Genomic DNA, 20,583 nt, shown 5'->3' with positions numbered 1-20,583 from the left:
AATGAGCCCCACACACGTGTTAGCAATGTGGACAAACCTTATCAGTCCGTGTTGTCACTTCAAATGTGACAACAAAGGAGGAGGGTCGCTTTCCTTTCTAGACCCACAAGGAACACTTATAGCGGCTCTAAGCTACGATTGGGCGAGCTTATTTTTATTTTGGTGGTAATAACAATATTGTAAGTGAAGACTGATATCAGAGGGAGGAAAATGAAGGCAGGGAACACTTTAAAGTGACTTCCCAGGAAGAAAAGACCATGTCGCTGCGGTCTGCGGTCACATGCTGGCTCCTGTGGCGTCGGTCAGCTGGCTCTGGAAGTGTACTGAATTGAGAGGCCAGCAGATGGCACTGTTGCACCGTGTCCCCTGTGCGTCCAGCAGGTGGCACTGGCGCTGCTGAAACTGGCAGCACATGACGTCAGCCTCGGTACACTGAGCTTAGTCTGACACTCTCTGCACTCTGCAACTTTCCCGTGCTGGAGCAGGCTGGAATGAAGAGGGGGAGAGAAGTATGTCGTGATCTAGGGGAGAAATGTAATCCGCCTGGCTACAAAGGGAAGGAGACCACACTGATCTAAGGGATACAATACACCCGACACCATGTACCCCCAACTGCTCCATCTGCTCTTTGTCGCCCCCCTGTGTTTCCCCCTGGAGACTGAGACTCCCACAGGTCAGTGTTTAGTCTTCTTTGTTCCTCCCCCTTTCTCCTTCTCTCACACTTCCCTCCTTCTTCTCCTCATCACTTACTACTCCTCCTCTCTCCTCTTTTCACTTGTTGGCTACTTGGACCTCAGCTTTCTCTTTACTTTTCTAGTTTTCCTTCTCTTCTATATTGATGTCATCACTCTCCTCTGCTTCATATCCTCCTCCAAGCTTTGTCTACTTCTTTACCTTTTTTTCCTTCCCTTCCCATTCACTGCCCCCCTCCTCTCACCTTACCCCTTATCTTCTCATCTTTTCTCTGATAGGAAATGCAATTACCAAAAAATGAGCATTGTTTGTTTGTTTTGTTTTATTATTATTTATTTATTTGTTGGGTCACCTGCTTTTTGCTGTTCTATAGTTTATTGGGTATTGGTGGAAAGGAGATGTAGAGGCAACCCTGCACATCCCTTGCCTCCTCCAGCACCAGCAAGCTCCTTTCTCTTCTTAGACGTCCCAGTTTAGTCTGCAATTCCGTCTCCGTCTTTGGATTTTTTTGGCTTCACGTTTCGCACCTGTGCCTCCATTTTTTTTTTTGCACAGCACGTCCACGCAGGTTTCCTATGTCATATCATATGCCCACATTTCATTTATCGACTCCTATTCTCCTATCTTTAACTTAGATACTTTCTAGAGCAGGGTTTCTCAACCAGGGTTCTGTGGAGCCTTAAGCCTCGTACACACGATCAGATTATCGAACGATCTGTCGTCCCTTTTTTGTGGCATGCCAGTCTGATGTGGAAAGTGAAGAGGTTATTTTCATACGAATTCTACTTCAGAAGTGATGTAATGTGCTGGATTGCTTTGTATGTGTTCTTTCGTCTCTGAGCATGCCTAGTCTTGCTCTTAACCACTTGCCGACCGCCGCAAGTATATATACTGCAGCGGTCAGCCCCGTGCAGGCAAAGTGACATACCGGTACATCACTAGCCAGGGAGCCAATAGGGGGCGAGCGTGCGCCGTCGGAGGCGCGCTCCTGCCCCCGCTCGTTCACGGACACCTCCGCGCGAGTGACCGGCGGACCCGATGTCAAGTTACAGAGGGAGAAAGGCAGGCGGCTAATGTAAACAAAGCCGCCTGTCATTCTTCCCTGTGTAACAGCAGAGATCTAACGGTCCTGCTATGTAGGACCGTTGATCTGTGCTGTTACATGAAAAGCCACATCCCTGCACAGTTAGAAGCACGCCCCTAGGGACACACTTAACCCCTCCTTCTCCAATAAAGTTAACCCCTTCCCTGCCACTGTCATTTTTACAGTAACAGTGCATATGTATAGCAGTGATTACTGTAGTAATGTCACTGGTACCCCCAAAAGTGTCAAAAATGTCAGTCAAGGGTCCGATCTGTCCGCCGCAATGTCGCAGTCCTGCAAAAAAAAAAATCGCAGATCGCTGCCATTACTCGTTAAAAAACAAAAAACAAAAATGACAAAAATCTTTCCCGTAGTTAGTAAACGCAATAACTTTTGCACAAACCAATCAAAATATGCTTATTGCGATTTTTTTTTTTTTACCAAACATATGTAGCAGAAAACAAATCGGCCAAAGATGTTAAAAAATTTAGATTCATATAAAAAAATGTGAAAAATATTGTTATTTTTTCAAAATTTACGCTTTTTTTGTTTATAGCGCATGATCAAAAAATCACACAGGTGATCAAATACCACCAAAAGAAAGCTCTGTTTGTGGGAAAAAAAGGACGTCAAATTCGTTTAGGTACAGCGTTGCATGACCGCGCAATTGTCCGTTAAAGTCACGCAGTTCCGAATCGCAAAATAGGGCCTGGTCAGGAAGGGGGTAAAATCTTCCGGGGCTTAAGCGGTTAAGATTTTTTTCCATCGAAATCTGTACTAATGAGACGAAAATCAGACGTTGTTTTGACGGACGACAAAAATTATATAGCCTGCACATCAGGATTTTGTCGGCTGTCGAAAGCGCCATACTAACAATCCGAAAATCGGCAGATCGGTCGTCGGACGAATTTTCCCTACAGATTTTCTTATCGTGTGTACGGGGCTTTAGGGTTCCTCCTGAGGTTGCTAGGTTGTCCCCATTGTTTCTTTTAGCCATATGTAGGGGGGTAATTCCTCCCAATGATGACAAGAGTACTGACTGTCACACTAATGTGTCATGAGTTGTAGATTTTTAATTTTTAGCAGGGGTTCCCCGACACTAGAAATGTATTTCAAGGGTTCCTCTGTGTTTAAAAGGTTGAGAAAGGCTGCTGAAGATGTTTTCCTTGATTCTCCTGCCTTTGTAGTTTTGGAGCTTGCTTTGTTATTGCATCCTTTACTGGAGTTTGTTGGATAATCTTGCTAATGGCTTATGGTTAAACGCATCTAGGTGCTGGTGTTCTTAGTAACCAATCAGGTATCGCCTTAAAGTGTATTTAAATGGCAATAACAAATATGGGCAGTAATGTGTATTAAACCCCAAACCAGAAATGCAATGTATTGCAGCTTGCCAATCATTAGATGTGAGGGCTGCTTCAGTTTTCTTTTTTGGCTTTTTTTCCCCTGTGGTCTGACCAGTAGCACACCTCCTGTATTAACCAGTTCTGGATCGGAAGGATTTGCCCCCTTAATGACCAGGCCATTTTTTGCAATTCGGCACTGCGTTAGTTAATGGGAAATTGTGCGGACATGCGACGCTGTACCTAAATAAAATTGATGTCCTTTTTTTCCCACAAACAGAGCTTTCTTTTGGTGGTATTTGATCACCTATGCGATTTTTATTTTTTGTGCTATAAACAAAAAAAGAGCGACAATTCTGAAAAAAAAAAAAAAAAAACAATATTTTTCATATTCTGCTATATAACATTCCCCCCCCCAAAAAATCATCCTTTTAGGCCAATTTGTATTCTGCTACATATTTTTGTTAAAAAAAAAAAAAAAAAAAAATCGCAATAAGCGTATTTTGATTGGTTTGCACAAAAGTTATTGCGTTTACAAACTAGGGGAAAGATTTATGTCATTTTTATTTATTTATTTTTACTATTAATGGCAGCGATCTGTGATTTTTAGCGGAACTGCGACATTGCGGCGGACAGATCGGACCCCTAACTGACATTTTTGACACTTTTGGGGGGACCAGTGACTTTATAACAGTAATCGGTGCTAAAAATATGCACTGTTACTGTAATAATGACATTGGCAGGGAAGGGGTTAACACAGTGGTGATCAAAGGGTTAAGTCTGAGTCTGGGGGGTGTTTTCTAACTGTAGGGGGGAGAGGTACTTGTGAAATGAACACAGAGACCTGTGATCCTATATAGAAGGTGTTCTGTGATAATTTCAGAGAGAACAACGGTCTGCTGTGTTTACAACAGCTGCCCATCCTTCTCGCTCAGCGAGGAGCGATCGCGGATGGCCAGCGACAATCCGTGGATCGGCATCCCCGCCGCTCGCCCCCCCAGCACGACGCACGTGACCGACGTAGGGCTACGTCGTTTCGTGCAGCCGAGCCAGTAAATCTGCGGTGGGCAGTTGGCAAGTGGTTAAGCGGGGTACACACTAAAGAAAATCGGGCAAACAATCGTCCCGTTTTCCTCGTTGTTTCACAGCAAGTCAGAACCGAGGAAGGAAATAATGTGTGCAGATTATTCTCATACGACAAAGGTTTTTTTGTTGTTGTTTATTCAGTTTGATGATGTGCAGTCTTTCATTTCTGTTTTCGAAATCGCACGAAAACGGTACACGTTAAAGTGTTTGTTACTCCAGCATTTCATATTCCTGATATGTGCCTGCTGTACCATGTACTTGTATAAAACAGTATCCTGTTCTCTTTGTATTGTTTCCTTTGTGTGAAATCCCTGCTGTTTCTGCCAGTCCCTCTGCGTTACTATTAAAAACTGACCACACTAAGCTGGAGAACACAGCATTGTCGGTTCTCTAGCTATGCTGGGAACTCAGCCTGCTCTCCTCCAATGTTTAGGCTTGTCCTGACATACCTCCCCTGTGCAGCCATTCACTGGGAAGCTCAATGTACTGTTGCTTCTCCTCCCCCCAGCTCTTATGAAGCTAAGAACAGGGGGAATGTGATCACTTTAAAAGTATTTATAATGTTTTATTTATTTATTTATTTATTTATTTATATCTATACACAAATTTCTTGCCTTTCATTTAAATTTTAAACTGAATGGGTTGTTTTACAAGGTAACTGTTTACAATCACTTTAAAAGAAACTAGTTTGTTCTGTTACCGTACAAGAAAACAATTGGAGTATATCCCTTTGGAAATTTTTGTTTGGAAGGTTAGAATCGGCTGTTGAAAGTTGTGTGCAGACTAACAGAAAATTGTATAATGGTTCCTCTGACGGAAATGTTTGCCCAATTTTCCTATAGTGAGTGAGGCCTTTAGAGGGTCTCCACTTTGGATAGAGGAGCACAGGGGGCATGAGACAGCAGCATTTTCAGTCTGGGAGGAGGGGGATGTTAAATGTATTAGCAGATTTAAATACACTAACAAATTGAAGCGAAACTCCAGCTCCCATTTTAAAATCAGTTACAGAAAACATTTATTTTTCCTTTTGAGATAAAGCTTTTACATACATAAATAAAAGCTGATCATTGTGAGCACCCCTGTCAGTGGTAAATGGTTTTTCTCATCCATGTAAACTGATACATTCTGCTGGAGAGCTTGTGCTTTTGAAAAACAACAGACTTGCTGGCTGGATCACTTGATAAAAATGAAGAAAGAAATCCTAAAAAAGAAAATGAATACAGCCATCACATTATGGTCGGGTTCACATTTATGCGGTGCGGGGGCATGTGATTTGTATAGAAATCGCCCCGCATTCCTATTCAAATCACATGCAATGTCAGTGCGGTGCGATTTACACCATTCATTCGTATGGCTCAAATCGTACCAAATCCACAGAAAAAAGTGCAGGGTCCTTTTTTTCCTGCACTGGAATTGAATCGCATGGGTGTTCACACCTATGCAACCTGATTCTTTCAATCGCACTGCCTTTTGCAAACCATTTTGGGGTGTCATTAACTTAACATTGACACCCCCTGTGGTTTTCATGAACGTTGTGCAATTTTAGTGCGGTGCTGGAAACGCACAGAATTCATTGCGTTTCTGCACCGCATATATATATATATATATATATACGAATCGAGCCTTAAGAATTGGTAAGCTGCAATATTTATTTATTCAATACAGGTACTTATGTAGAGCCAACAATTTCCGCAGCGCTTTACATATATATTTTACATTCGCATCATTCCCCACCCTCAAGAAGCTTACAATCTAAACTCACATTCATACATACATACTAGGGCCAATTTGGACAGGAGCCAGTTAATCTACTAGCATGTCTTTGGAGTGTGATATAATACAGAGGCGTAACTAGAACCTTCAGAACCCTGATGCAAGAAACCATGAAGGGCCCCCCAGACCCCTGGCCGGGGCCCTTACCTTCAAGCCCAGGGCTCTTCCCACTAATCCTGGGGCTCTTTACACTCGTTGCATGGCCTTTTATTACGGTCCCGCAGCAAGATTCTTTCACAAGTTCTGCAGTGGGCCCCCTTCCTGCAATCTTGGGGCGTCCCCACAGTGGTGCAATGCCAGGGTCTGGTCGCAAGTGTGACCTTTGCGATTCTGGAAGTTCACCCACTGGTTTGCTACCGGGCCCCCTGGAGCATGGGGCCCGGTAGCGATTGCAACCCCTGCAACCCCTGTAGTTACGCCCCTGATATAATATATATTTGCTTTTGGGTTTAATACTGCTTTAAAGGCATATTATTAACCACTTCTGGATCGGAAGATTTCCCCCCCTAATGACCAGGCCATTTTTTGCGATTCGGCGCTGCGTTACTTTAACGGACAATTGTGTGGTCAGCACTGTACCGATATAAAATTGATGTCTTTTTTTCCCAACAAATAGAGCTTTCTTTTGGTGGTATTTGATCACCTGTGTGATTTTATTTTATTTTTTATTTTTTGCGCTATAAACAAAAAAAGAGCGACAATTTTGAAAAAAAAAAAAAAAAAAACAATATTTTTCACATTCTGCTCTATAACATTCCCAAAAACTAAATAAAAAAAGTAAAAATTGAATTTTTAATAATTTTAGGCCAGTTTGTATTCTGCTACATATTTATGGTTAAAAAATCCCAATAAGCGTATTTTGATTGGTTATTGTGTCTGCAAACGAGAGGAAAGATTTAATCAGCTTCCCCGCTGGCGCACGCCCCCAGGATCGCTCTCGCGGATCACAGTACAGGTGGCCAGCCAGCCGAGCCAGCCTGCCATATTATATCTGTGGCGGGTTGTCGGCAAGCGGTTAGAAATGAATTCCAGGTGTGGATTATGTTGCAAAGTTACATTGGTCCAGCTTGGAGCAATGTTATGGGCCATACACACTATAAGATTTTCTGAAGATTTTTTCCTTTAGATTTACCAAAACCATATAATATGAGGTCAAACCTAAACACTTTCAATTTGTATGCAATCTGGCAGGCCCTTGCACTACATAGAAAAGGTAAATCTGAAGGAAAAAGTCTTCAGAAAATCTTATAGTGTGTATGGCCCTTTAGTGTGCACATTTTATACCTGTAGGGGTCTCTGCTACAATAGTGATCACCACTGGTCGCCTTGTCCTGTTCTGAGTGGCTGCTTTGCTGCATAGTGATTACAAGATGTCGCTCGCTCATCATGGGCCCCATTCACAGAACACCTTGTGTTTTTTCTCAATGCATGCAAGGCATACTGTGAATGGATGAGCTGGAGAGGCAGAGCAGTGACATTACAATTTCCACCTCATCCAATCAGAGAATACTTTGCATTTGTTGAGAAAAATAAATGCTATATAACGTGAATGACACCAATGCTGAGCAACCTCTTCTTGTCACTAGACAGAAAGGCAGCTGCTCAGCATGGGACCCAGAAGATGGCAGCAGTCACTGTAGTAATGGTGACAGCGGTCCCACAGGTTTGGCATATGTCCACGCTGGACCAATGTAACTATGCAATAAAACCTAGACCTGGAATTTAACTATATATACATATTAATGTACATATTTCAATTTACCTGTCATTGGATGTGTTGGCTGTATTAGTTTTCCTTTTTTTCAGTATTTTCCCCTTTTATTTTCACCAGATGGTCTTGCTAGTAACACACTTCCTGTTCTAAGTTACTAACACTGACTGTACTCTGTTTATGGAGGGGCAGGGTAGTCACCCTAGGCAGCTCTCCTTATTCGGACTACAAACACATCCCCGTCTCTTCATCTCCATTACAAAAGGGGGGGGGGACTTGTTTACAAATTCGAAGACAATAACTCTTAGTCCCGGTTCACACTAAGGCGACCTGGTCGCCTCACAGGTCGCCGTAGGTCGCCTGCCATAGGGAAGCTGCGGACCCCTTCTAATAGGAGCGACACAAGTCGCTCCGACTTAGAAAAAGGGTCCGGAGCTTCTTTGGGGCAACCAGGAGGCGACCGCCATAGACTTCAATGTTATGAAGTCCGTGGCGGCCGCTCCGAGGTCGCGGCGCGCTGCTCGCACCGCGACCTCCGAAGTAGGGTCGCCCCTATGTGAACGGGGCCTGAAGGTTGATAACATTGTTTGGGATTTTAGTTCAGTGCACAGGACGTTACAAGGATGCAACATTTATGGCAGGATCAACTGATTTTTTTTGCAGAATATGTACTTGAGCAAAAAAAAAAATAAAATAAATTAAGGTGGTCATACAATTTGTTTTGTGTGTGACCCCTATGCCTAACATCCTTCAATTGAAAAATCAAAGGAGCCGGGTGGAAAATTGGTAAGTACAATAGCTAGTACGGCAGATTCAAGCGTAGATGGAGGAATCTGTAAGCTAACCATCCACGGTTATTTTATTTATTTATTTATTTATTTTTTCGTTCAGCCTGAAAAAAAAAAATCCTCCATCCACACAAATCTTTTTTTTTTTTTTTGTCATGCTAAAGCTCCTTTTACAATTGTCCTGCGATTTGGGACTGCAAAGTCACATGACAAGTCGTACTCTATGATTTCCAATGAGTACCGTTCATATCTGTGCTACTTCAAAGTAGTCCCTGCACTACTTTGGGCCGATTTTAATGCGTTTTGAGGTCCAAAGACATTGCTTCAAGTCTAGTCAAAATCGCGCAAAATCACGCAACTTTTAGGTTGCACAAATGTGAAAGGGGCCTAAATGAGAAAAAAAAACATCCTACCACTTGGACATATGGCAGTGGCACCCTCCGCTGTTAGAATACACTGATCAGCTCAGTTGAAATGCACGTAGCTGGAAGAGCTTGGAAATTTTTAGTGACAGATGATTGTACGAGGGGCTTCTGCACTTTTTTTTATTTTTGTTGCAAACGGTGAGGGCAGGAGGAGTAGTAATTGGTCGTATCTGAGAGTGTCATGTGACTAGTCTGGCAAGCTGCCTGACCTTGCACTTTGGTATAAGAGTTGTCACGCTGTGGTGAAGATGGCTGCGAAACGTATAAAAAAAGTGTGGGAACATTTTGGAGAACCCTCGTACATATAGGTCCTTTGCAGTATTGGTCCTGGTTGGTATTCTAGCACCTGACTTCATAGTGGTGATGTGCTGATCAGCGGCTGCAGCTGCTGATCAGTGTAAATTTTTTTTTTCTGACCTATCCTTTTGACAGATGTTTATTTAACCACTTTACAACCGGAGGATTTTGCTGTCTTCCGTCCAGGCCACTTTTTGCGATTCGGCGCTGTGCGACTTCAACTGACAATTGCGCGGTCGTGCGACGCCGTACCCAAACGAAATTTACGTCCTTTTTCTCCCACAAACAGAGCTTTCTTTTGGTGGTATTTGATCACCTGTGCGATTTTTACTTTTTGCGCTATAAACAAAAAAAGAGCGTTTATTTTGAAAAAATAACAATATTTTTCACATTTTTTTATATGAAATTCCCTCCAAAAAAGATGTAAAAACCAATTTTTTTAAAAGTTTTTGGCCAATTTGTTTTCTGCTACATATGTTTGGTAAAAAAAATCGCAATAAGCGTATTTTGATTGGTTTGCGCAAAAGTTATTGCGTTTACTAACAAAGGGAAAGATTTCTGTCATTTTTGGTGTTTTTTTTTTAACGCGTAATGGCGGCGATCTGCGATTTTTTTTGCGGGACTGCGACATTGCGGCGGACAGACCGGACCCCTGACTGACATTTTTGACACTTTTGGGGGTACCAGTGACATTACTGCAGTAATCAGTGCTATATATATGCACTGTTACTGTAAAAATGACACTGGCAGGGAAGGGGTTAATTTTATTGGAGAGGGAGGGGTTAATGTATGCCTGGTGCTTACTGACGTGTAGGGGGGGAGGTGACTATGTGATTCATGGACAGATCGGATGTCCAGCTATGCTGAACAGTCCGATCTGTCACTCCCTGTCACTATGGAGATCCGCCCGCTGTGTTTACACACAGCGGGCGGATCTCCAGACTCGATCCCCGACGATCGGGTAAGAGCAGCGGCGATCGCCGCTGCTCCTCCCCTGGCCCGACTCCCGCTGTGAATGAAAACAGCGGGAGCGAGCCTCCGGCGGCGCGCAAGCGCCGCCCAGAAGGGGAGGAGTCCAGTCACGTTAATACTACGTGACTGGATGGGAACGAGCCACTCTGCCGCAGTACTATTACCGTGAGCGGTAGTAGAGTGGTTAACAATTGACTTTAGTTGATCGGGAGGGGGGCCAACACACAGATTGAACCGGCAAAATTTTGAACAGTGTATGGCCAGCTTTAGATAGAAAAAAAAATCTATCAGTGAATGGCCAGCTTATTGCAGCCATCACACCTAGGGACCAGTAGCTTGCAATAAATAACACGTTTGTTCTTAGGATTTGATATCCTTTAACCACTTAAGCCCCATAAGATTTCACCCCCTTCCTGACCAGGGCCTATTTTGCGATTCGGCACTGCGTGACTTTAACGGACAATTGCGCGGTCGTGCGACGCTGTACCTAAACGAATTTGACATCCTTCTTTTCCCACAAACAAAGCTTTCTTTTGGTGGTATTTGATCACCTGTGCGATTTTTTTTTTTTTGATCATGCGCTATAAACAAAAAAAGAGCGACAATTTTGCAAAAATAACAATATTTTTCACATTTTTTTATATGAAATTCCCCCCCAAAAAAATGTAAAAATCAAAAATTTTTAACATTTTCGGCCAATTTGTTTTATGCTACATGTTTGATAAAAAAAATCGCAAAAAGCGTATTTTGATTGGTTTGCGCAAAAGTTATTGCGTTTACTAACAAAGGGAAAGATTTTTGTCATTTTTGTTGTTTTTTTTTTTTAACGCGTAATGGCGGCGATCTGTGATTTTTTTTTTTGCGGTACTGCGAAATTGCGGTGGACAGATCGGACCCTTGACTGACATTTTTGACACTTTTGGGGTTACCAGTGACATTTCTACAGTAATCAGTGCTATACATATGCACTGTTACTGTAAAATTTCACTGGCAGTGAAGGGGTTAACTTTTTTTGAGAGGGAGGGGCTGTGTGTGTCCCTAGGGGCGTGATTCTAACTGTGATTGGCTGTGGCTTGAGGTGTAGGAACAGTGATCAACGGTCCTACATAGTAGAACCGTATGATCATTGTTCCTACACAGGGGAGAATGACAGGCGGCTTTGTTTACATTAGCCGCCTGCCTTTCTCGCGCTCTAACGGACGATCGCCGAGTGACATCGGGTCCGCCGGTCACACGCGCGGGGGGGGGGGGGGGTCAGTGACCGAGCGGGAGCGTGCCCGCTCCCCAGAGCCTCACAGGCTAGCGACGTAGTACTACGTCGCTCTGCCTGTGAGGGGCTGACTGCCGCAGTAAATATACTGTGAGCAGTTGGCAAGTGGTTAAGACATTTCTATTCAGTATATAGTGCAAGGAGCAAAGCGCAGTAACCTATAGCAACCAATAAACATTTGCTTTAGTGGGTAGGAAATGGATTGGGTTTGGGCTGTGTACACTTACTATTAAATTGCTTCCTTAATTAATACAAGTGCGTTATTTGCTTTGTTAGTAAACAAACTCCAGGATGTGGTTAGTAAATTTCTGTTATGAAAACAACCCAGGCCAATATTATTATCATTTCTTCTTCTTCGTAGTTGTTATTGTGTCCAATGATCCTTTATCTTTTTCCACCCACTTCCTCCCCACGTTACGTTTCTCTTTCACCACCTACGGTGCAGCCAACAACTTCCCATGATCCCTTTCACTTCACTTGTCTCATTCTCTTCACATTTTTTTTTTTTGCTTCCCAAAACACCTTCCCCTCCTCCACACCTTTATTTCCATAATCTCCTTCCTCCTTGCTATTTACGGTTTAAAATACCTCTCTTTGATGTTTTTTTTTTTCTAAGTGGGTATGGGAGGGGTATGTGCGGTGTATATATACATGGAGGCTTTTCCAGACGACCTGTAAAGTTCCAGTTAATGAGCGTTCGCAGTTAAAGGCTTGTGTAGTGTTTAAAAATGAGTTTGAATTCATTAATTAACTGCTGACTTATTAATAATTGATAGAACTTAGACTTGCTGACACAGGAATAAACACTTAAAACAGAGATCTGTGGAGACCGATGAAGGAGATTTTCAAAGAATACGAGTCTACTGCGTTCTATACAGAGAGAGAGGGGAGGAGTCAGAGGGGACGCATTTATGGAAAGGTAGAAGTAGAGTATATGGAGAGATAAAAGGACCAGTTCTATGCAGAGATAGGAGGAAATATTCCAGGGAACGGTTATTTGCAGAGATGAGAGTTGTAAGGAGCTGTTTATATGCAGAGGTAGTAGGAGGAAATATATAAAGAGGAGGCTGTAAATCTATATGGAGAGATAAGAGGAAATGTAGGAAACAGTTACAGTATATCACAAAAGTAAGTACACCCCTTAGATTTTTTTAAATATTTTATTATATCTTTTCATGTGACAACACTAAAGAAATGGCACTTTGCTACAATGTAAAGTAGTGAGTGTACAGCTTGTATAAGTCTCGATTCACACTAGCGCAACTTTTCAGGCAACTTGTCAGCCAGACAAGTCGCGCTCCCTCGCTGTCCATTGACTGCTACAGGACCCGTTCTAATAGGAGCGACACAAGTCGCTCCGACTTAGAAAAAGTGTCCTGTACAACTTTGGGGCGACCTCGGAGCGACTTGCATAGACTTCCATTATGTGAAGTCCATGCAAGTCGCTCCGAAGTCGTGGTGCATGGGAATGCACAAGTCGCCCCCAAAGTAGTAAGGAGTCGTGCCACCCCAGTGTGAACCGAGCCTAACAGTGTAAATTTGCTGTCCCCTCAAAATAACTCAACACACAGCCATTAATGTCTAAACGGCTGGCAACAAAAGTGAGTACACCCCTAGGTGAAAATGTCAAAATTGGGCTCAATTAGCCATTTTCCTTCCCTCCCGGTGTCTTGTGACTGGTTAGTGTTACAAGGTCTAAGGTGTGAATGGGAAGCAGTAGTGTTCAATTTTGTGTTATCGCTCTCACTCTCTCATACTGGTCACTGGAAGTTCAACATGGCACCTCATGGCAAAGAACTCTCTGAGGACCCGAAAAAAAGAACTGTTGCTCTACATAAAGATGGCCTAGGCCAGTGATGGCGAACCTTGGCACCCCAGATGTTTTGAAACTACATTTCCCTTGATGCTCATGTACACTGCAGATTGCATGAGCATCATGGAAAATGTAGTGCCAAAACATCTGGGGTGCCAGGGTTCGCCATCACTGGCCTAGGCTGTAAGAAGATTGCCAGGACACTGAAATTGAGCTACAGCACGGTGGCCAAGACCATACAGCGGTTTAACAGGACAGGCTCCACTCAGTACAGGCCTCACTATGGTCGATCAAAGAAGTTGAGTGCACGTGCTCAGCAACATATCCAGAGGTTGTCTTTGGGAAATGAGTGCTGGCAGCATTGCTGCAGAGGTTGAAGGGGTGGGGGATCAGCCTGTCAGTGCTCAGACCTTATGCCGCACACTGCATCAAATTGATCTGCATGGCTGTCGTCCCAGAAGAAAGCCTCTTCTAAAGATGATGCACGAGAAAGCCCGAAAACAGTTTGCTGAAACAAGCAGACTAAGGACATGGATTACTGGAACCATCTCCTGTGGTCTGATGAGACCAAGATAAACTTATTCGGTTCAGATGGTGTCAAGCGTTTGTAGCGGCAACCAGGTGAGGAGTACAAAGACAAGTGTGTCTTGCCTACAGTCAAGCATTGTGGTAGGAGTGTCATGGTCTGGGGCTCCATGAGTGCTGCCTGCACTGGAGAGCTACAGTTCATTGAGGGAACCATGAATGCCAACATGTACTGTGACATACTGAAGCAGAGCATGATCTCCTCCCTTCAGAGACTGAGCCGCAGGGCAATATTCCAACATGATAACGACCCCAAACACACCTCCAAGATGACCACTGCCTTGCTAAAGAAGCTGAGGGTAAAGGTGATGGACTGGCCAAGCATGTCTCCAGACCTGAACCCTATTGAGCATCTGTGGGGCATCCTCAAACAGAAGGTGGAAGAGTTCAAGGTCTCCAACATCCATCAGCTCCATGATGTCGTAATGGAGGAGGGGAAGAGGACTCCAGTGGCAACCTGTGAAGCTCTGATGAACTCCATGCCCAAGAGGATTAAGGCAGTGCTGGAAAATAATGGTGGCTACACAAAATATTGACACTTTGGGCCCAATTTGGACATTTCCACTTAGGAGGTGTACTCACTTTTGTTGTCAGCAGTTTATACATTAATGACTGTGTGTTGCGTTATTTTGAGGAGATAGCAAATTTACACTGTTATACAAGCTGTACACTCACTACTTTACATTGTAGCAAAGTGTCATTTCTTCAGTGTTGTCACATGAAAAGACATAATAAAATATTTACAAAAATTAGAAAAATGTGACGGCTGCATTAACTTTTGTGAGATACTGTAAGTGCAGAGATGGAAAAAGTTTTAGAGGCTGATATATAAAAGAGAAAGGATCAGTTATAAGGAGAAATTATATGGCAGGAAAGAAGATGTTAAGTATTAATTACATGCTGAGATAAAATAAATAATAGGAATCAGTAATATAGAGTGATAGGGGACAGCTTTATACTGTGGATAGTTATAAGGTTTTGTAATATGCAGAGATAGGAGTAATTCAAGTGATAATTTTTATGTGAAGATCAGATGAGTTCTAGAAATACACTTTATTACCAAAAGTATTGGGACACCTGCCTTTACACGCACATGAACTTTAATGGCATCCCAGTCTTAGTCTGTAGGGTTCAATATTGAGTGGGCCCACCCTTTTCCTCAACTCTTCTGGGAAGGCTGTCCACAAGGTTTAGGAGTGTGTTTCGAGAATGTTTGACCATTCTTCAAGAAGCGCATTTGTGAGGTTAGGGACTGATGTGGATGAGAAGGCCTGGCTCGCAGTCTCCACTCCAATTCATCCCAAAGGTGTTCTGACAGGTTGAGGTCAGGACTCTGTGCAGGACAATTAAGTTCCTCCACCCCAAACTTACTCATTCATGTCTTTATGGACCTTGCATTGTGCACTATTGTGTCATGTTTGAACAGGAAGGGGCCATCTCCAAACTGTTTCCACAAAGTTGGGGGCATGAAATTGTCCAAAATGTCTTGTTATGCTGACGCCTTAAAAGTTCTCTCCACTGTAACCAAGGGGCCAAGCCCAACCCCTGAAAAATAACCACACACCATAATCCCCTCTCCACCAAATTATTTGGACCAGTGCACAAAGCAAGGTCAATAAAGACTTGGATAAGCAAATTTGAGGTGGAGTAACTGAACTGACCTGAGTCCTGGCCTCAACCCGATGGTACACCTTTGGGATGAAATAAAGCAGAGACTGCAAGCCAGGCCTTCTCATCCACAACAGTCATCATCTGACCTCACAAATGCGCTTCTGGAAGAATGGTCAAACATTCCCATTGACACACTCCTAAACCTTGTGGACAGCCTTCCCAGAAGAGTTGAAACTGTTGTATCTGCAAAGGGTGAGCCAACTCAATGTTGAACCCTATGGACTAAGATTGGGATGCCATTAAAGTTCTTGTGCGTGTAAATGCAGGTGTCCCAATACTTTCCGTAATATAGTCTACAGTGCCTTGCGAAAGTATTCACCCCCCTTGAACTTTGCGACCTTTTGCCACATTTCAGGCTTCAAACATAAAGATATAAAACTGTAATTTTTTGTGAAGAATCAACAACAAGTGGGACACAATCATGAAGTGGAACTAAATTTATTGGATATTTCAAACTTTGTTAACAAATAAAAAACTGAAAAATTGGGCGTGCAAAATTATTCAGCCCCCTTAAGTTAATACTTTGTAGCGCCACCTTTTGCTGCGATTACAGCTGTAAGTCACTTGGGATATGTCTCTATCAGTTTTGCACATCGAGAGACTGAAATTTTTGCCCATTCCTCCTTGCAAAACAGCTCGAGCTCAGTGAGGTTGGATGGAGAGCACTTGTGAACAGCAGTTTTCAGTTCTTTCCACAGATTCTCGATTGGATTCAGGTCTGGACTTTGACTTGGCCATTCTAACACCTGGATATGTTTATTTGTGAACCATTCCATTGTAGATTTTGCTTTATGTTTTGGATCATTGTCTTGTTGGAAGACAAATCTCCGTCCCAGTCTCAGGTCTTTTGCAGACTCCATCAGGTTTTCTTCCAGAATGGTCCTGTATTTGGCTCCATCCATCTTCCCATCAATTTTAACCATCTTCCCTGTCCCTGCTGAAGAAAAGCAGGCCCAAACCATGATGCTGCCACCACCATGTTTGACAGTGGGGATGGTACCCCACTTTCATCTCACTGGCTGTGAAGATTTTTACCTTCATACATAGAATGCAACCACCTTAAAAGATTGAAGAAGGCTGCTCTAGACACTATCTCTGCATATAACAAATCAACGCATCCGAGCATTATATAGAACTGATCCCCATATCCAGAGATTGAGCCTAGAGGCATGAGGTATAGGGATCAGAAATATGCAAAGATAGGTGGAGTTATAGGTATCAGTTTAATATAGAAATTATAGGAGTTATAGTGATCAGTTTTATGTAAAGGTCAGATGAGTTATGGGATTCAGAAATTTGCAGAGGTAGGAGAAGTTAGAACTGATCAACTCATCCAATCTCCACATAGACCTGATAACTAACCGATAACCCTATAACTCTTTCTGTCTCTGCCTATTTCTGAGCCATATAACTCCTCCTATCTCTACCTATAGCTAATGCCTCTAGCCCCTATCTCTGCATATACTGTATCTGATCAACTCATCCGATGTCATAGAACTGAACCCCTAATGCAGAGATAGGGACTAAAGGGCAGGGGTTGTAGGAATCGGAAATATGCAGAGTTAGATATTATAGGGATCGGTTTTATGTAGAGATTGTATGAGTTAAACGGATCAGTTATATGCACAGATAAGGGATAGAGGCATGGGCCATAGGTAGAGATATGAAAACCGCGGTTTTCATACATTGCGCTTGGTTGCCTGTGGTTCCCGGTTATATTTATCGTTAGGTTATATTTGTACTTCAATTTGACTGACCGCAATTTGTCAGTGGATCCCACTTACTTCACAGGTTTTACTTCTTTATTGTACATAGGTAGAGATAGGCTGAGTCGTACGGATCAGGTATATGTGAAAATTGTAGGAATTATACATACAGCAGTTTCCTATAACAATTCCTATCTCTGCATGTAACTGATTCCTATGATACCTCATTCTAGCCCTCCAAATGAATGATCCCTATAACCTCTCCTACTCTCCAGCATGTTAGTCATGGGGATCGGTTATATAGAGAGATAGGAATAGATATAGAGATCAGCTATATAGAGAGATACAATGAGTTTTCGGTAACAGAATTATAATGATCAGTTATATAGAGAGGTAGGAGGAGTTACAAGGATTAGTTATACAGAGAGATGTATATGAGTCAAATATGGTATGGTAAGATAAGAGAAATAGTATAGAACAGATGATATACTGTATGTAATATGATGTATAGAATGGTAGGTTTAGTTATAAGGATCATTTTTTTTAAGGAGAAATACTAGAGTGATATTGAACTATAATTTGTACAATGTTGGAAGAATCGCTTTTGTGATTGTTAGTGGCAACATATGTGTTTTGGTTTAACTACACATTTGGGGGGATTTATTAAACCTGGCTCATGCAAAATCTTCTGCTTAGAAACAAAACAGCTTCTGGGTTGTATTGCCAAAGCTCAATTGAATAAGCTGAAGTTAGAAGCTGATTGGCTACCATGCACAGCTGCACCAGATTCTGAGTGCTCAAGTTTTAGTAAATCTCCCCAATTTATTCTGTATCTCCCTACCTGTAAAGCCTGTGCAGTAATGATAAACAGAAAGGAAAAATGCACTTTTATAGATGGGGTTCATTTGATCAGGATGTGAAGTGAAGGGGTTACATTTGACTTTATGGTCATAGCACCCCAGACTCATTATTTCTGGTAATTAACCTTCCTTTCCAAAGAGATCAAAGTCCTTTCTTTCTTTAGTGGAACCGTCTTTATGACTGCCTGATCTCCTCTCATCAGTGTTCTCATTATGTCTGGGCTAGAAGGTCTGTGACCTAAAGATTGCAATGTGTGAAATGCTTTTGTTGTGTAAGAGACTGACTATGAGTTTTTGTATGACATGTATTTTATCTCCATGCTGGTGATCACACCAGCGCAGTATTGAAGACGTGTAGATGGCAATACTGGCCATTGATCCTAACATACTGCCTGTTTCCACCTGTGTAGTTAAACAGAAGCACACTGAAAAGCCTCCATGCATTGAAGATAGAATTGTCTGCTCCATTCTCATTGTGTTAGAGGAGTTAATGGTAGACTATCAATAACGTTTTATTGCGGTGACCTGTACGTAGCCTCACTGTATGTAAATTGAATGCATCACCTGATACCCTGAACAGCAGCTGAATTCCGTTGGTTAATAATTTTACATGTTTTCATTGATTGGGATCCGTACTTGCAAGTTTTTGTTATGGTAAGCTAAGGAATGCTATACGCCCCTATTTAAAGGGATTGTGCAGGCAAAGTACGAAAAGGCTTTGCATTTCAAAAGAGTTCCTTGCACACCTCTGAATCATCTCTGTGTTTAGATAACACTTGTCACATCCTGCTACTTCTGGTACTTGTTCTGGAAGTAAAATGGTGCTATAGAGGATTGCACATAGACATTTCTGTACAGAAAAAGAATTATGATGTCATGATGTTGATTAATATAAAGATCAGCCAACTAAATAGAAGTAGGAGGGCAGTGCACTAATGCCTGGTTACCTGCTGCCTGATCATTCTGCATTCCAGTTTTACTTGACTTCATATACTGTATTAGCTGCATAAAGCTTTGAAAAAATAATTTTATTTTTTATACCTAATGTGTATACATTCCCAGTGTTTGACTTTAATATTGCTAAAACAGCAGTCTGTATTAGAAAAAAAAACATTGTATATAATCCTACATTGTTTTGTATGAATTGCCTGTGCCGATCTATTACAGTTAAATAACCATTGCTTATGTACAAATCAGCTTATATCCAGTGGGGATGAGACATATCCTTTTAATTTAGTACTGCTGGACTTATACCAGATCAACTGAACATGGTACAGATAAAGAAACCATTGGAGGGGCAAATTGTGCCACTTCCATACCCTCCTGAATCATCTGAGGTTGGGCTGAATAAAAAGAAATGTACCCAATTTAAAATGTATTTCTTTTTCGTTCATTGACGGACACAGCTCCTGATATTCTTAACCATTGGGTTATAATACTCTCTGCAGGAGTAGGAGACTGGGAAGAAAAAAAATATGGCTACACACATGGGTAGTCCCAGGGAGTATACTCCCTCTCTCTGCTGGGATCTTTGGTTCGGGCAAATTTTTTCTTTTTAGGTTGAATTTTTTTCTCCTGGATTTTTCCTGTGAAATCTACAATCAACTGCCGGACTGGGTGACAGGCTGGATAATCTAGATCCAGTGGTCACCCCAGTCTGGCCAGCGAGTGCACGCAGACCTCAGCTCCGCGACTGGACAGGGACTGGCCTACGAGTTAAACACCTCGTGAGGTCGCATACAACTTGGTCTCGACCTGCGTCGCAGCGTTCCTCCTGGCCAACAGCCCCCCATTTCGATGGAGAGAGGTTCTGTCTGGAGCGGTGCCCACTTGGTTCCTTATATGGTGAGTAGCTGCATGAAAGAAGAAAATGGTCACACACCACCACGGAATCCAATGAAGAAAAGTTCTTTATTCACATAAGTGGTACAAGGTACAGCAGGGTAGGACAGTAGACGCGTTTCACAGGACTGCTACGTGCTTGTGAAAGAATTTTTCTTCATTGGATTCCGTGGTGGTGTGCGACCAATTTCTTCTTTCATGCTTCTCCTGGTGGCGAGCCGATGTTCGGCACCCACCTTGAATCGTGGACTTTGACTAGCCTGAGCGGTGTTATCTCTCTTCATTGGTGATTAGCTGTCCCCCCTCTCCCCCTGGAGGATTTTGGGGTGGACGTGGGCCCCTCCTTGGCATGGTCCGACCCCCAGGTTCTCCTCCTTCCTGTTAAGCACCCCCATTTCCTGTGTACCTTCTGGGTTGGGTGGCAGGGCGCTATCTGGCGATGGGGGCCAGGGGGGTGCGCCATCGGCGACCAGACGATTGACCGTGCGGGGGGGGGGTTGTACCTGGTGGGTGCTCCTGCCAGGGCCCCCGCCCCTGCCTGGGTCTGTCCTTGAGGCTTGGGTTCTCTCCTGGGTCCCTGTAAGTCTTGTGGTGTGCCATTTTGTTGTAGCCTATGTGTTTCTATGCACGGCGGCCATGTTTGTGTAGTCCAGCGGCCATTTTGCTG

At 42.9% G+C, this 20,583-nt stretch overlaps 1 protein-coding gene across 3 annotated transcripts in view; it reads left to right on the top strand.

The window, feature by feature from the left end:
- Positions 1-394: 394 nt before the first annotated feature.
- PTPRU (protein tyrosine phosphatase receptor type U) overlaps positions 395-20,583 on the top strand; it is a 231,435-nt gene continuing 211,246 nt past the window's right edge. For 2 of the 3 annotated variants that reach the window (XM_082245606.1, XM_082245605.1), the window contains exon 1: positions 396-673. In XM_082245606.1, the coding sequence (XP_082101732.1) occupies positions 601-673 (73 nt within the window). In that variant the 5' untranslated portion in view covers positions 396-600. Of the gene's footprint in view, positions 674-20,583 lie in introns of all 3 variants that reach the window. The other variant, XM_082245604.1, reaches the window with a different exon arrangement.

The sequence above is a fragment of the Pelophylax lessonae genome (genome assembly GCF_965119305.1).
Source record: "Pelophylax lessonae genome assembly, chromosome: 2".
NCBI lineage: Eukaryota > Metazoa > Chordata > Amphibia > Anura > Ranidae > Pelophylax > Pelophylax lessonae.
Note: the sequence above shows the minus strand (reverse complement) of the source record. Positions and strands in the feature narration are given on the sequence as shown.